Source organism: Camelus dromedarius, chromosome 8 (assembly GCF_036321535.1).
Source record: "Camelus dromedarius isolate mCamDro1 chromosome 8, mCamDro1.pat, whole genome shotgun sequence".
NCBI classification, from domain to species: Eukaryota; Metazoa; Chordata; class Mammalia; order Artiodactyla; family Camelidae; genus Camelus; species Camelus dromedarius.
Window position 1 is genome coordinate 16,300,611 of NC_087443.1, and position 16,467 is coordinate 16,317,077.

At 38.8% G+C, this 16,467-nt stretch overlaps 1 protein-coding gene across 1 annotated transcript in view; it reads left to right on the forward strand.

Annotated features, from left to right (window-relative positions):
• The window catches only part of BMS1 (BMS1 ribosome biogenesis factor), a 32,646-nt gene extending 21,955 nt beyond the window's left edge, over window positions 1–10,691 (forward strand). Inside the window, exons 14-23 of the mRNA XM_010989931.3 lie at window positions 2,329–2,402; window positions 3,061–3,237; window positions 4,035–4,223; window positions 4,313–4,493; window positions 4,705–4,763; window positions 5,532–5,654; window positions 6,601–6,748; window positions 7,095–7,270; window positions 9,458–9,619; window positions 10,156–10,691. Coding sequence (XP_010988233.1) covers window positions 2,329–2,402; window positions 3,061–3,237; window positions 4,035–4,223; window positions 4,313–4,493; window positions 4,705–4,763; window positions 5,532–5,654; window positions 6,601–6,748; window positions 7,095–7,270; window positions 9,458–9,619; window positions 10,156–10,386 — 1,520 coding nt within the window. The 3' untranslated portion in view covers window positions 10,387–10,691. The remainder of the gene's footprint in view (window positions 1–2,328; window positions 2,403–3,060; window positions 3,238–4,034; window positions 4,224–4,312; window positions 4,494–4,704; window positions 4,764–5,531; window positions 5,655–6,600; window positions 6,749–7,094; window positions 7,271–9,457; window positions 9,620–10,155) is intronic.
• The last annotated feature ends 5,776 nt before the right edge of the window (window positions 10,692–16,467 follow it).

The following is a 16,467-nucleotide window of genomic DNA, read 5'->3' on the forward strand; positions in this document are numbered from 1 at the left end:
TAGGTAATCTATCATTTCTTTCTGGCTGCTTTCAAGATTAAAAAAATTTTTTTTTTTTTAGTTTTCAGAAGTTTGAGTGGTGTAAATTTCATTGGGTTTACTCTGAGATTTACTCAGCTTCTTGAATCTGTAAGTTTATGTCTTTCACCAAATTTGAGGTTCTTCAGTCATTATTTCTTTCAGCCCCAGATTCCTCATAAAACTCTGATGATAGAAGTGTGTGGATCTTTTGTTTCTGTCCCACAGGTCCATGAGGCTCTGTTCATTTGCTTTTAGGCTGTTTTCTCTATGTTGTTCAGACTGAATGAATTCTATTATGTGGCCTCAAGTTTTCTGATTTTATCCTCTGTCTTCTCTACTCTTACTATTGAGTCCATCTACCCAGTTGTTTGTTTCTGTCACTGTGTTTTTTAGTTCTATAATTTCTACTTGGTTCTTCAGTTTGTTGCTGAGGTTTTTAAGTTTTTGGTTCTAGCCATAAGATTTTTTGTTGCTTGTTGAAGCTTTTTTTTGGGGGGGGCTTTTATCATTTTATTTATAATGGCTGCTTTAAGATACTAGTCAGATAGTTCCAACATCTGATTCATTTCAGTGTTGTTTTCACTTGTCTTTTCACATTCAAATGATAATTTTCCTGGTTCTGGGTATGACAGGTGAATTTTTACAGTATCCACACATTTTGTTTGGAGACTCTGGGTCCTATGTAATTTTTAAATTTTAGTAGGCAGTCATCCTGTTTAGGCTTAGTGTGCAGGTCCTGGTCTGCTTCGTGGGCTGTGGTTCCAATTACAGTTTAATTTCAGAGCCTTTGTGGTGCTGTTTTGGTCTGCTTGGTTTAACTGGTGCTACTGGTCCCTGCTGGTGCTTTCTGAGGGAGCAGAGGAGCTTCCCCAGGCTGGGCCATCTGTGTAGCTTTCCTTCATCACTTACTGTCAGTGGGATGCCTGATCCATCGCCCTTGCCAGTGCTGCTCGATTTACCTGGATTGCTGATGAGATCTGGTTCAATCTGAGGCAAGAATGAGCCTATCTGGGCTGCCTTCTGTTGCTAGCTTGGGACTTGAGAAACACTGGTCCTGAGTTGCCTTTCTGTGAATTGTGATGTAGTAAGACACAGGCCACTATGTCATTCCTCTGGTCCTGGGGTCCCTCACCAGCCCATCCTTGCCTTTCCACCTTTCAGATTTCTCCTCTGGTTATCTCATGCTCTTGCATTATTTCTGGAGTTGATGGTTATACATAGTCAGGAAGAACAGAGGAAGTATGTCTATACCATCTTTTCCAGACTAGAAATCCTTGGTGGTTAATTTTCATTGCAACTGTGTAAAAGAGAAAATTAGAATGTTCATGATACTGAATCTCTCTTTCCAAACACATGTACTCTTTATTTGTTCAGTAGATAATATTAATAATGCCTCCTTCATTATTGGGCTGCATTGTAGAGTGTAGTTAAGGCATGTAAAGTTATTAGAGCAGTGCCTGGTATGTGAAGCACTCAAAAGCATTAGCTATGTTATTCCATGTGTTCTTTAAAGCATATTAAAGCTCTTACATTTTTAAAAATAAAGTTTCAGCACATTTATTGTTAGGTTTATTTCTAAATATTTTACCCTGTTTTGTTTTTATTACAAATGAAATATTCCCATCTTTTCTGTCTCTTTTGGTTCTTTGGCTCTTCTTTATATGAAAATGTTTTGATATCCTTGTAAATGTCCCCTCCCAGAGGAGTTTTAACTTGGTTATTTCTGTCAAGGGTAGGATCCATGACTAAACTTAGGGCTCCAAAAACAATGAATGAGCTCTTCTTATGGGCTAGGCGGTTTTGGATATTACTGTTACTCTGAATGCTGTGTTTTATGTAATCCAAGATTGTCCTTAGGTCTGTCACATGGTTGTGCTGTTTTGTTCTTACTGTTGAGACTTTCATATGTGCTGTTTTCTCATGCCATGGCTTCTCAAGTCACTCTTTGAACTGTCGGTTTGGAGACTCACATGCAGGGCCATACATGCCACCTCTGTGTGCATCTCTGCTACAGAGTGTCCATCACATATACTGGAAAAATAGCTTTTCCCTAATTGGGATTTTGAAGTAAAGTATGGAAAAGTAGATTGGGTCCATTTACTTAATGGAAACAGGTGATGGAATGCCAACAATTTAACAAGAAAAAGAAGCCTGTGTAAGTGCAGGATTCTTCTGGAGTGTGTAGAAATAAGAGCAGTAAAAATGAAGTCTGAGATGCAGAACATGCAGTCCACCTGGTGCTGGGTGGCATTAGAGTGTCACGTGCAGACCTCACTTACAGGAGTCATTTGGGTGTTCTTTTCCCAGAGGAGCTCTATGGTGACTTTGAAGACTTGGAAACAGGGGACGTGCACAAGGGAAAATCAGGCCCGGATACCCAGGTATGACTTGGCCATGGCCAGCTATCAGCCACTGGTCCTTGATCTTTGGTCAGGATGATCTGCAAGAGGCTCATGTTGAGAAACACAGATCTTACTTGTTATCTATAGATTACGATTGGATGGATTTCTTCCTAAAAATAAGGAGGGCGGGGAAAGATCAAAAGTTCTTGGCTTATTTGTTATTCTTGATCTTTTGAGTAATGCTTGCTGCCTCTTGTTGTTGTGATTCTTCAATCATTGACAGTTTTAGCTCCTGGGTCACTGTCTTCCTCTCCACTATTCCTTTTGCCATCATTCTGCTCTTCTTAAATTTAAGTGCCATTTAAAAAAAACTGATTCCCTGTTCTCTCTAATATTTCTTTAGAACAGTATCTGGAAGCATCCGGGTTGGGGACACTTGCTGTTATTTTTATTCATGTTTGGCATTCCCAGCCGTATTAAGGAATGGCAGATAATTATAGTGTGGATGTCTAAATATCTCTTGTTGCAATACATGTTATTTAGATCCCAAGGTTGCGTTTTATTTTGTTTGTTTTATTTTCATGAAGATCATAACTAAAATTTTTGCAGCTCAAATAGAACTTTTAAAATCTGCCTTAATGTTTAAAGAAAAGGTCTCCACAAATTTTTACGAAATTTTCTCTTCTGGAAATTTAAGACTGATGACACAGAGGAAGAAGTTAAAGAAGAAACTGACCCCAGCGCAGAGGAAAGTGCCAAGAAAAAGCATTTGGATAAAAAGAGAAAATTGAAAGAGATGTTTGATGCAGAATATGATGAAGGAGAAAGCACATACTTTGATGATCTTAAAGGAGAAATGCAGAAACAAGCACAGGTGAGAAAACTCAGTTTCTGTCAGCCTCACTTCAGGGCTGTAATCGTGGTGCGGATACGTAGCTTTGTTTAGGTCTCTGCTCCCTGACCTGCTTCTGGGCCTCTCGTTTGGACTCCTAGGTTGAGATGCAGATGAGTATGTTTATTCACTCAGTCATCTAATTGTTTCTCCAGTTAGACGTTCATCAGAAAAATATCTGTCTATTTTGTATGAAGCCTTAAGTGTTGAGGAAACACAAGTAGCTGAGACACAGCCACCGTTTTTGAGGATCTCACAGTGTAGTGATTTGAGGCAGTGTGTTTGTTTCTTTGCAAGCATTGCCTTAGTTTTCTGCCTACTGCTCCCTGGAAAAACATAAGAAAATGGTGAATGGGTATGTGAGTCTTGGCCTGTGTGGCTTCTGTACACACCAGGGCTCTTTGGGGAAGGTTTTCTGAAAAACTCACCTTGGTCAGAGATATTGGGTGATGAAAGGAGAAAAGGTGTGAAATAATTGGAGAGTAAGAAAAGTTTAGATGGGGAAGTTGAACACTGTTTGCCAGCCAGCATTAAGGGCTGCTTTCAGAGTTGTTTATATTCGCTATACTATATCTTGAAGCAACAGAGAAAACAGTTGGGACATATCCTGAACAAACTATGAAGATAAAAGGTAACGATTTAATTAGAGTGAAGCCTAAATAGTTCTGTACTTGGTTCTGTTATTTGGAAATTGCTCATTTTTTTTAATGTTGATCTTATATTTATTAAAGATAATAGCATGATGGGTTTTTAATTGTTTTTTCCCCTCTCATATGTAGCTTAACCGGGCAGAATTCGAAGATCAAGATGACGAAGCCAGAGTTCAGTATGAAGGTTTTCGACCTGGGATGTATGTCCGAATTGAGATAGAAAATGTCCCCTGTGAATTCGTGCTTAACTTTGACCCCCATTACCCAATTATTTTGGGTGGTTTGGGCAATAGTGAGGGCAATATTGGATATGTACAGGTAGGTGTTCTCTACTGCATGCTTAACAATTGACATTCTTTGGACATACTGGCACCAGAAATCTTACTGAAAATCTTTTCTTCCCTCAGATGCGTCTGAAGAAACATCGTTGGTATAAGAAAATCCTCAAATCTCGAGATCCAATCATTTTTTCTGTAGGCTGGAGGAGGTTTCAGACCATCCCACTTTATTATATTGAAGACCACAATGGAAGACAAAGGCTTCTAAAATATACCCCACAGCACATGCATTGTGGAGCAACCTTTTGGGGTAAAAAGGGATTAGAATCAACTTGTGTGTAGGTTCATTTAAACCCTTTAGACTTTATCATTATAGTTTTGTTTTTCTCCTTTCATAAATCCCAATTCATAAGATTTTTCTCTTTCTTTGGATTGGAGTATATATGTAAAACAGAATCCAAAATTGTGATTCACTGTATTTCTTTTTTCTTTTTTTTTTTTTTTTTTCTGTTTTCTTTAAGGTCCTATCACGCCACAGGGTACTGGGTTCTTGGCAATACAGTCTGTCAGTGGCACAATGGTAACTATCTTGGATGTTTTATTTTACAGATTGTGTTTGAGAAGTATGTCTTGAATATGGAATGTGTACCTGAAACTTTTAAGTTGAAAATTACTCATTTTAGTAGTTATAGTACACTTTTCTTTGCTCTGAATTTTCCTACATTTTTAAAAGTAAGGTGTGGGAATGGAGAAGAGGGAAGTAGAAGAATCATAATGATACTGGTGACATTTTATGTTTTTATGATTTTATAGACATATTTTTCTAAAAATGTTTAAGCAGTGCTCACTATGAGCTAAGCACTCTACTAGATTCTGGGATGCATTGGATACCATATCTTATGCTTGACATGAGACTACCCCCTAGTAATGCTGGTTTAGCAAATTATGTTCACACAACCTTCCTTTGACCAACCAGAGAAGTTTTATTGGCCAATTTAACAGAAAAGAAAACAGATGAGGAGCAAATGGAATCCGCGGTGAATGTCCAAAATATAAATTCTCAAACACTGTAACCAAATTTTCACATCCTTTCATTCATTCATCATTGTGAAACTGTGTTACCATGAAATCACAGTCAGGAAAATACTCAAGATATCATTAGTTTTGGCTTATGTGTATTATAGTTTCAGGTAGGTTTTATTAAAATACTGTTTTTCATGTTCAGATATTCTTGTTTTTTCTTAGGTGATTGTAAGTGATGTGCTGTTTGGTAATTTACTTCATCACAGAGAAATATATATCTTGTTGATATTATTCCTGTATTCAAATTTTGGGGGTTTCTTTTTAGCCTGATTTCCGGATAGCTGCCACAGGAGTTGTTCTTGATTTGGATAAATCTATAAAAATTGTGAAGAAGTTAAAGTTAACTGGTTTTCCATATAAAATTTTCAAGAACACTTCGTTCATTAAGGTCTGTATATCTGTATATTCACATATTTATAAATGTATATATTGTTAAAGGAGGAGTGAAATACTTCTAATGTAGGTCTAAAATATAGGTCTGATGTTTTCAGAAAAGTATTTGACATCTTTAATAAACTTGGTCTTTGATATTTTTAGTTTGCTTTTTTATATTGGTCTCTGTTACTTAAATATGCTTGGAAGTCTTAAGATGAAGTACAATAGAGATACTATATATTGAGGCTATTACTTCCATATGAGACTGTGACAGAGCTAATATTGAAAATATGTTATTTCATTCACTGGATTTTGTCCCCTACCTTTTTGGTTTGTGTTAAGAGAGGGGGAAAAATCAGGTTTGTCAAAAAGATCAGTAGAAAAATAGACAAAGCAGTTCACAAAGTACTTGTTGACAGGGCACAGAGAAATGGACACTCTGTTATGCACTATAACATGGGAGGGTAGTTTGAGCAACATTTGTTGAAAATTTCAAAGTGGAGAATGTTTCCATTAAAAACACAGAGTTAAGATGATCATAAAATGTTCCTGTAACTCAAGGTGATACTGCCATCAGCATTTATCTAACTGTGTTGGTTTTCTGAGCGTGTGCACCTAAGTAATAGGATATGAGCTGTAGTCCAGCCCTGTGAGGTGACAGCAAAGGCCATCTAGACCGGTCCAGTCCAGTAAATATCTTTTAGATCTTCTCTTCGATGAAGATAGCATTGAGCATGTTAATGAGCCCACAGTCTTGATCCATGTTATTTCAGGGAAAATAGAGTTGTATTTCTTTTGACATAGTAATTCCACTTTTGGAGGAAAAATACATTTTGATTATTTTATCACCCTTCAATGAATTATTTTTTGTTTTTTAACCAAGAGTATATTTATGAACTAAGAAGTAAAATATCTGACTTTGTGTGTATGTACTTTTTTTTTAATATGTGTACTTGTAGGGAATGTTTAATTCTGCCTTGGAAGTGGCCAAGTTTGAAGGTGCCGTGATTCGAACTGTCAGTGGAATAAGGGGACAGATCAAGAAGGCTCTCCGGACTCCAGAAGGAGCTTTCCGGGCCACCTTTGAAGATAAATTGCTGATGAGTGGTAAATATCCTTTGTGGTGTGTTCAAAACAGTGTGTTACCATTCACTGTTGATTTCTAGCCAGTGTGAATTATAGGTGGTAGTTTAGGTCTTTAGAAGCAGGAGGCAGCTGTAGCTGTCCCCAGTTGGAGCATCTTGTGCAGTGTGCCAAGTCACACTGCCTGGAGCCATGTGATTCACACCCAGTGACAGTTTTGTGCTATTTGAGAGTAGTTCACTTGTGAAGTTTCTTCAAATACCGTGCAAACAGCTAGAGGAGTCTGGAGTGAATATTTTGTTCTTTTGTTTAATGAGATAGATAAGAATCTTCTTTTGAAAATGTTAATGTAAATTTCCTCTCTTTCCAGATATCGTCTTCATGAGAACTTGGTATCCTGTCTCCGTTCCAGCCTTCTATAACCCAGTCACATCTTTGTTGAAACCAATTGGTGAGAAAGATACCTGGTCAGGAATGCGGACAACTGGTCAACTCCGGCTTGCCCATGGCATCAAACTAAAGCCCAACAAGGATTCTCTGTATAAGGTACAGTTACACATGTACTCTGTAGATGGGTATCATCCAGAGGCTTTGTGTGTAATGTTTTTTTTGTGGTTTGAATTTTTAAGTGGAAAGCCTTACACTGACTTTGAATGAACATGTTGTTCATTCATAGAGTACTTTTGGAAGGAACACAGGACAAGTGGTAACAGTGGTTTTCTGTGGGTTGGAAAGGAGACAAACTCCTTTCACTGTATATAGCTCTTTTGAAGTATTTCTTTTCCCACCATATACATATATTGCTTTTTAAAAACATTAATGTGCTAATTCTTTTTTTTTAATTGAAATACAGTTGATTTACAGTGTTGTGTTAGCTTCTGCTGTACAGCATAGTGATTCATATGTATATATGTAATTGTGCTAATTCTTTTTGAGGCAATCTGAGGGTTTTGTGGGGGAAGTTTTAATAAACTTTTTTTGAAATGTTAACATACATACAGAAAAGTACACAAATCATAAGTGTGTACAGCTCCATGAATTTTAACACACCTAAGTTGCCATCGCCTGAATCAAGCAGAGAATTATCACGACAGCAGATGCCCCACTTGTGACCTCTCTCAGTCACTACCACACCTCCACCTCCACCTCAAAGAGAGCCACTTTCCCAACTCCTGACATGTAAATTCGTTCCGCCTGTTCTTGACTTTTATAAATTAGGGCATATACCATTTTGCCTAGTTTCTTTCCTTCAGTATTATGAGATTCATCCATGTTCTTGTATACAGCAGGCATTTATTTGTTGTTATTGTTGAGTAGAATTTCATTACATGAGTGACAGTTTATCCATTGATGGGCAGTATTTCTAATTTTGGACTATTATAAATGCTGCCTTGAACACTTGAATGCAGCTTGTTTGCTATGCATGTGCACACATTTCTGTTGCACAGCTCTCTACGGGGGCGGGGGCGGGGCGGGTTGCCAGGTTACAGGGAACGTGTGTTTAGCATCAGTGTACGTATTCTGAACTCATACCAGGTTAGACTCTAACAGCTGCTCAGAGTTCTCTTCTTCCATATCTTTTCCAGGGGTTGGCCTCACCAGTATTTTTTGATTCTAAGTTCTCAGCACCTGTCTGGATTCCCATTTTCATTCACATTTTGGTCTCTGAGAACTTTCAATATTTTGGTCACAGGTTAACAGTGCATTTGAAAAGACTTGTTTGTGTTATTGCAGGATGTTTAATTGTTTTGCAATAAGAGAGTAGTTTGGGGTATTGGTCTGCCATTCTGCTAGAAACAGAAGTTTTCCAGGCATTAATTTTTCTATAAAATAGTTAATAAAATTTGAATCATGTTGCCATGAATTTCTCTTAAAATACACTTTAGGATGGTAATATCTGTTGTCCAGTCTGTGGTGCTTACTTTTTTTCTGAGAAGGAGATTTCTCTGATTTCTTTCATTCTAAAGCATTTTGGTTTCTTAGAACATTGAATATTGTTGTGGGTGATGTCTTTAATAATAAATGTAAAGACATAGGAAAAATATTCTCTACAGAGTTGTCAATCTTGGTAAAGGCCTAGGGCAAAAGTTTCAACTTATTAACTATTTCTGAGGCAGTTAAAAATATTGGTCATTTCAATTTAAGCATAGAATTTGGTTAGCTTGAAAATTTAATGTAGAGAGAGTTTTGCCTTCCTTTGTTGTTTAAATCTCACTTTTCTCAACCAGCCTTCTAGTAGAAACAGAATAAAGTTAAACTTCTTAATGAGATCAGAGATGTGGACACTTCGGCTGCTCATTGGAGGAATAACTATGTCCTTAAATCCAGAGAGGTTGATAGTCAAGATGAAAAGCTAGATGATTATTATTAGGCTAGAAAAAAACATCTCAATGCCCCAAAGATGAAGCCTGAATTTTCCATTAGAAGAAACTTTGGATCTTCTCATTTGCTCTGTTGAGACCCTGCTGTCCATAATGTAGAAATGGATACAGTTGGTTTCTTGGAAGAATTGTAAATACATATATTGTTTGTTTTGCCTGGAGCCGTGTGTGCCCATTGAGCCGACTTATATTTGATGGATGATTGAGTCGCCATTTCTGACGGTCAGCAAACTCTGATGTTACTGATCTTGTGGAAAAAGTCAATCCATTGAGAAGATTTTATGCAAGTTTTAAATGCATATAGATCATAATTTAAATATGTCACAGTCTTTGTTTTATTTTTCTTTTTCAGCCAATCATGAGGCAAAAGAAACATTTTAATTCACTCCACATTCCGAAAGCCTTGCAGAAGGCCCTGCCTTTTAAGAACAAGCCCAAAACCCAAGGAAAGGCAGGCAAGATTCCGAAGGACAGACGTAGACCAGCCGTCATACGGGAGCCTCATGAAAGGAAGGTACTGTCGACCAGTGGCTTCCAGCACGTGGCATTTAGATGTGAAAATAATGCTTTTAGTAACACACTTGGCATTTCTACTGCATTCTTATTTTTCATCAGAAAAGGATAGGAGCCAGACTTATTCAAGGCACTTGATCTGGAAGTTAGAGGAAAGGCCAGAGTTCATTTCTCTTCTTTGGTTTAGTCATGCTCTGCCTTATGCATTTTAATGGGGAGTAATAGGCACACAGCTGGCAAATCACTCTGTCTTCTTTGTACGTCGTATCCACAGAGTGATTAACAAAGGTGGTTTTGTGGTGAAGGCCACTATAAAAATACTTTTGCTTAATAAATATGCTTCTCCTTATATTTCCAAGCAAATTAAAATTTCCTAGTTCAAGATAAATTTTCACTAGGTTAATATTCATTTGGCTCATGAACTGACTCTAGTTTTGATACAGTCAGCTGAGGTGTTTAGGCCTCCTGAAATTTAGAAGGAAAGCATGCTGTAACCGGAGGAATATTCTGATGCTCACTGGGTTGTATCCTTGTTAGATCCTTGCACTGCTGGATGCTCTGAGTACAGTGCACAGTCAGAAGATGAAGAAAGCCAAGGAGCAACAGCATCTACAGAACAAAGAACACTTCAAAATGAAGCAGAAGGAGGAAGAGGAGAAACTGAAGCGACAGAAGGACCTCAGGAAGAAGGTCTTCCGAATTCAGGGTCAGAAAGAAAGAAGAAATCAGAAGTCCAGCCTGAAGGGGCCCAAGGAGCAGTCGAAGTGAGCTCCAGACAGATAGAGTCGTTTGAATCTGCACTGATGAATGGTTTTATATATTGTAGTACTTGTAAATAACAAGTCAGGGGACTGGAGCCTAAAAACGACCTCTTTGTTGGGTATACCGCCCAGACTGTGCCTTTGAGAGGAGAAATGGAGACTGCTGGTAGGACGCCTGTTCATTCTCAACATCTAGGTTATGTCAACATAAAGCAATATAATTTATGGTTCTCTAGATTCTCTCACATTCCTCTTACCTGTCTTAGTTTAATCTTGTGCTACAAAAATATCATTAAAATATTTTCCTGTTAATTTTGGCTTAGTAGTTTTCATTAGGGATGAATGCTTGATAATTGTTTATTCTGCCGCCTTCCTGATGAGTCTTCCAGAAGGGAAAAAACATTAACTTGAATCCTCAGCTTTAAGGTAAAATTTTAGAGAAAGATGTATAGTTATTTTTGGTTTTTTGTCTGTCATATGTTATATTCTCTGATCATTGACCCTCGTGGACATTTGCCATCTTATTTCACATGTTTTGCATGACAGTATAACAGCTAGAACAGTAAGTACTGTTTTAATGCTTTAGACTGGGGATGACGTCTGTGGAGGTAGGAATGCTGCCTGAAGCTCAGGTTGATATACTGTCTGGACCTAAAATGCACTCGTGATAGACATCAGCGCCTACCTGGGAGTGGCTGGAATCATCTAGGAAGGGATCAAGATGAAATACAGCCAGGTCTTAGCCCAGCATTCTTTCCCATAGTTCAGTATCTTCATATTCCTCAAAGAAGTTCACTGAGTGCAACCCACATATGCCGACCAGCACCCGAGAAGCTCAAGTGATCCTGCTGAGATATTCACTTGACTAAAAGCCGAGCAGGTCCAGCTAAGCAAGGCTGTGCACAGAAACCAAATATGTGACATGAACAGAGAGGGCAACTTGTCTTTCCCAATCCCTTAGACTACCACACGCAGACTTGACTACCCCAGTGCTAAGTGCAAGGAGGGTCTGGGCTCATTGTGGCTTAACTCTGGGCAAGCCCCTGAGCATCTCTTGAGTTTCAGCTTTCTTATATGTAATATGGGGACTGATAGACCAGTCTTGCAGTTTGTGAGGATTTAATGAGGCTAAATGCAACGTGACTGGTACAGAACAGATTTTTAAATTTTTTTACTTCCCTTTCTGGTCCCATTTTGAAAAGTTGTGTGAGTCTGAATCTTAACATTTATATAGATTTTAACACATACCTGTATATTCAAGTAACCACCACCACAGTCAAGATACTAAACAGTCCCGTCTCTCCAGAGCATTCCCTCATGCTTTGTAGCCCAAGCCTTCCCCTCCCCCAAACCCCACTAACTACTGTCATGTTAATTTCATCACCATAGCTTTGTCATTTCAAGAATGTCATGTAAGTGGAATAATACAGCATGTAATCTTTTGAAACTGGCATCATGTCTGAGATTTCATCCCAGTTGTCCTGTGTGTCAGTGATGTGTCTCTTTTGATTGCTAAATAGTAACCAGCTGTACAGAGAGACCACAGTTGATTATCCATTCATCAATGGAGTGGCATTATGGTTGTTTCCAGTTTTTGGCAATTATGAATATAACTGCAATAAACATCTGTGTAGAGGTCTTTGGGTAATTAAGTTTTCATTACTCCAGGGTAAAAATACCCAGGAGTAGGACTCCTGGCTCATACAGTTTAAAAGAACTGTCAGACTTTTCCGAAGGAAAGTTTGTTTTTGAAGAATGATTGACTTTTGTGTGTTGAACTGATATTCTGTTTTGCATTCCCACCAGCTAGAGGGTATGTAGTAGTACCTCACTGTGGTTTTAAAAAATGTGTATTTGCCTAATGAACAATAATATTGAGCATCTTTTCATATGCGTATTTGCCTTTCATATACTGTGTCCTCTAGTGAAGTTTATGTTCAAGTCTTGCCTACTTTTTATTTGGATCATTTTCTTATTGTTAATTTTGAGAATTCTTTATATATTTTGGAAGAAGTCCTTTGTCAGGTGATTTGCAAATACTTTCTCCTAGTCTATAACTTTCTTTTCATTCTCTTAATAATGTCTTTGCAAAATTTAGACTATTTGTCAAGACTAATGTATTAAGTTTTTTAAATGAATTGTACATTTGATGTCATGACCAAGAACTCTTTTCCTAACCCCAGGACATGAAGATTTTCTTCTGTGTTTTCTTCTAAAAGGTTTTAGCTTTATGATTTTAATTTTGAGTTAGCTTTTGTATAAGGTATGAGATTTAGATTGGGTTGTTTCTTTAACTTACAGACAACCAGTTGTTCTAATACCATTTGTGGAAGGGTTATCCTTTCTCCATTGAAATACTTTTGCATCCTTGTCAGAAAGCAGTTGGGCACATTTGTGAGGGTGCATTTCTGGGCTGTTTGTTCTGTTCCATTGATAGGTCTCTCCCTTTGCCACACAATCTTGATTATCGTAGCTTTACGATACTCTTAAAATTGGGAAGTGTGATTCCTCTAGATGAACTTAGTCTTCTTTTTCAAAATTGTTGCAGCTGTTCTAGGGCCTTTCCCTTTTGGTGTATTTTAATAAGCTTGCTTATATTTACCAAAAAATCCTGCTGTGGTTTTGAGTGTATTAAAACTATAGATCCATTTGGAGAGAATTAACATCTTCATTCTATTGAGTCTTCCAGTCCATGAATGTGGCGTATCTCTCCACTTACTTAGGGCTTTTTGGGTTTCAAATTGTTTACTGCTAGTGTTTTGGGAAATGATTGACTTTTGTGTGTTGAACTTACATTCCATAACTTTAGTAGACCCATTTATTAGTTAGAGATCTTTTTTAAGAGAGGGTAACAAATTCCTTGGGATTTTATACTTAGACTATCATGTTGTCAACAAGTAGGGACAGTTTTTAATTCCTTCCTTTCCAACTGTTTGCCTTTTTTTTTCTTGATGTATTACACTGGCTAGGACTTCCGGTGTAACGTAGAACTGAAGTGGTGACTGTGGGCATCCTTGCTTTGTTCCCAATTTTTTTTGTAGATGCTTTTTCCCATTTTGAGGAAACTACTTTCTGTGCCTGGTTCGCTGGGAATCTTTATCATCAATGAGTGTTGGATTTTGCCAAATGCTTTTTCTGCATCAATTTATATAATCATGTTCCTTGGCGGGAACAGGAAGACTTTCCTGAGTGCTCTCTGCTCCTATGCCCACCTCGGGCTGAATTCAGGCCTCCGAGAGTAGGGACAGCTGTGAGCTGCGAGTGAAGGGAAAATGGTAAAACTCACCACCAGCTCAGTGCTACTCTGAATGATGGTCTCCTGTCCCAATTCTGCTATTATTTGATCTTAAAGTCCTCAAATAGCTTCTCCATGCATTCTGTTTAGCTTTTATAGTTGCATTTCAGTGACAGACACAGTGAAATGTACCTACTCTGTTTTCCCCTGAATTAAGATTCCCTTTGTTTTTCTCCTTAAAGCAGATTCCTACAAGTGAGATCCTGGGGCCATTGTTTAAAAATGCTTTTTTAATTCTGAAATAGAGTCACAGGAAGTTGCCAAAAAGTGTACAGGAAGTTTCCTTATGCCAGTTAGCTAGCTTCCTCCAGTGCTAACGCTGCGTAACAGTAATACAATATCAAAATCAGGAAACTGACCTTGGTACAATCCACAGAGCTTATGCGGGTCTCATGAGTTATTCAAGTACTAATTTGTGTGTGTGCTATTTTGTGCGATACTTTATCACGTGTGATACATCACAGTGTATCATGTATCACAATCATGATACATAACTGTACCATCACTGCAAGGCCTCCACACGCTAACACTTTATAGCCACGAAGCCCTCACCCCACTCACCCCATCCCTAACCTCTAGCAACTATTAACCTGTTTTCGATCTCTTTAACTATGTTACTTCACAACTTTGTGGAATCATATAGCATGTGGCTTTTAAAATTGACACATTTCATTCAGCATCATTTTCTTGAGTTCATCCAAGTTGTCACAAGTATCTATAGCCTCTTCCTTCTTGATGCTGGATGGTATTCCACAGCATCTATTACTTTCTACAGTTTGTTCAGCATTCACCATTGAAAGACACTTGACTAGTTCCCAGTTTGGGGCTATTACAAATAAAGCTGCTCTGAACATTCATGAATAAGATTCTGTGTAAAAAATTAGTTTGCATTTCTTCAGTATAAATGCCCAAGATTGCATTTTCTGGGTCAAGTGGTAAGTCCATTTTTAGTTTTAAAAGGAACTGCCAAACTATTTTCCAGAGTGGCTGAACCATTTTACATCCTTACCAGCAATGCTTTGGTTCTCTGCATCCTTGGGAGCATTTGGCGTTATCACTTTTTAAAGCCGTTCTAATGATAAGTAGTCATAATTTGTTGGGGTTCTAATTCACATTTCTCTAATGGCTAATGGGATTGACCATCTTTTCATGTGCTTATTTGCCATCTGTGTATCCTCTTTGGTCAAATATCAGTTCGTGTCTTTTGTACATTTTCAATTTTGTTTATTTAATAATGTTGGGTTCTGGGAGTTCTTTATAAATTCTAGACATAAGTTCTTTGTTAGTTATGTGATTTACAAGTATTTTATCCCATCTGAAATTTTCTTTTCATCATCTTAACAGGACCTTTTGTAGAGTAAAAAAAACAAAATTAATTTTGATGAATGTGGTCCGTTTATCAATTTCTCCTTTTATGGACTATACTTTTTGGTGTTAAATCTGAGAATTCTTTGCCTAGTCTCTCCCCTCCCCTTCTGCCAGTGCCTTGATCTTGGACTTTTCAGCCTCCAGAACTGTAAGAAAGAAATTTCTGTTGTTTAAGCCACCCAGTTTATGGTATTTTTGCTTTAGGAGCCCAAATGGACTAAGACAATGGGAGATAAAAAGAAAACCCAGGAGCTCAGTCCAGTGTCATCCCTCAAGTCCTCTGCTTCCCAGCCAGTCTGCCTTCCTCCTTCCACCTTAAGAGATTCCTTTCATGCTTGTCTGTCAGATGATTTCCAGTGCATTTAGTTATATTTAGAGGGAAGAAGTAGGAACAGGTGAGTGTACACCATCTTGTCATGGAATGCCCCGTCAAGCATTTGGAACATGTCGCCACAATGTCTGTCCCCTGGGAAAGCCGTTAACAATTCAGACCTCACCAGAATTGTATGCTTCCATTTTCTTCAACCATGAAAACATCTGCTGTGATTTGTGTTTTTAAATTTTGCTTTTGTTGCTAATAATATGATTAATTAATATGGAATGCTGACTCTAGTCTGTGAACCCAAACCTTGGAGATGCCACAAAAGGGATAATTAGTTGACAGATCCCAGAACAAAGACAAAAATCCCCAGGGAGGCAGAGCCCAGTGGGGTGTGTGAGGGGAGGGGAGGTGCATTTGAGAGTGGAAACGGCTACTCAGCCTACCCAGGGCCAGGCTGGAGCAGCTCCACTTCTGCCTGTACCACCCTGAGGTCACTGCCTGCCCAGTGCTGCGCCCATGAGGAAGAGACCCTATACTAGACACAGGCGTCCAGGCAATGCCAGAGCAACCCGGAAGCTACCTGGAGTGAGTGCCACACCACCTGGGCAGGTAGCTGGCTACCTCCCCATCCTAGGGGACATTCAATTGCAGTGCAGGTTGACAACCCCTGGACAGAGACAGCACCCAGGCTGGAAGGATAGGGAAGTTCTCTTAGGGCCAGAGTGGCCCCGAGGTGATGAGCAGAAAGGGGAGACTAAGCCAGGTTATGTCGCCCCACGCTCTGCCCTGCGGAGTGCCCTGCCCACCTTCCCTAAAGGTACCTGGGAGGTGCTGCCAGGGGCCAAGGCCCCCCGTTCCTCCTCCCTAGTGTACTTGACCAGCTATGGTGGCTGACCTTCCTCAGGGAAAGTGAGCAGCTGTAGGGAAAAATGAGACACGGGAGAGGAGTAAGCTCTGAGAGGGAAAGACCACAAACTGAACACCAGAGGGAGCAGGTAAATAGACAAGACAGCGAAAGCATTTACATGCGCATAATAAATACCCTCAAGAGGATATTGGAAATATGAGGCTAGAAGAGGCAGTTATGAAGAAGAACCAACTAG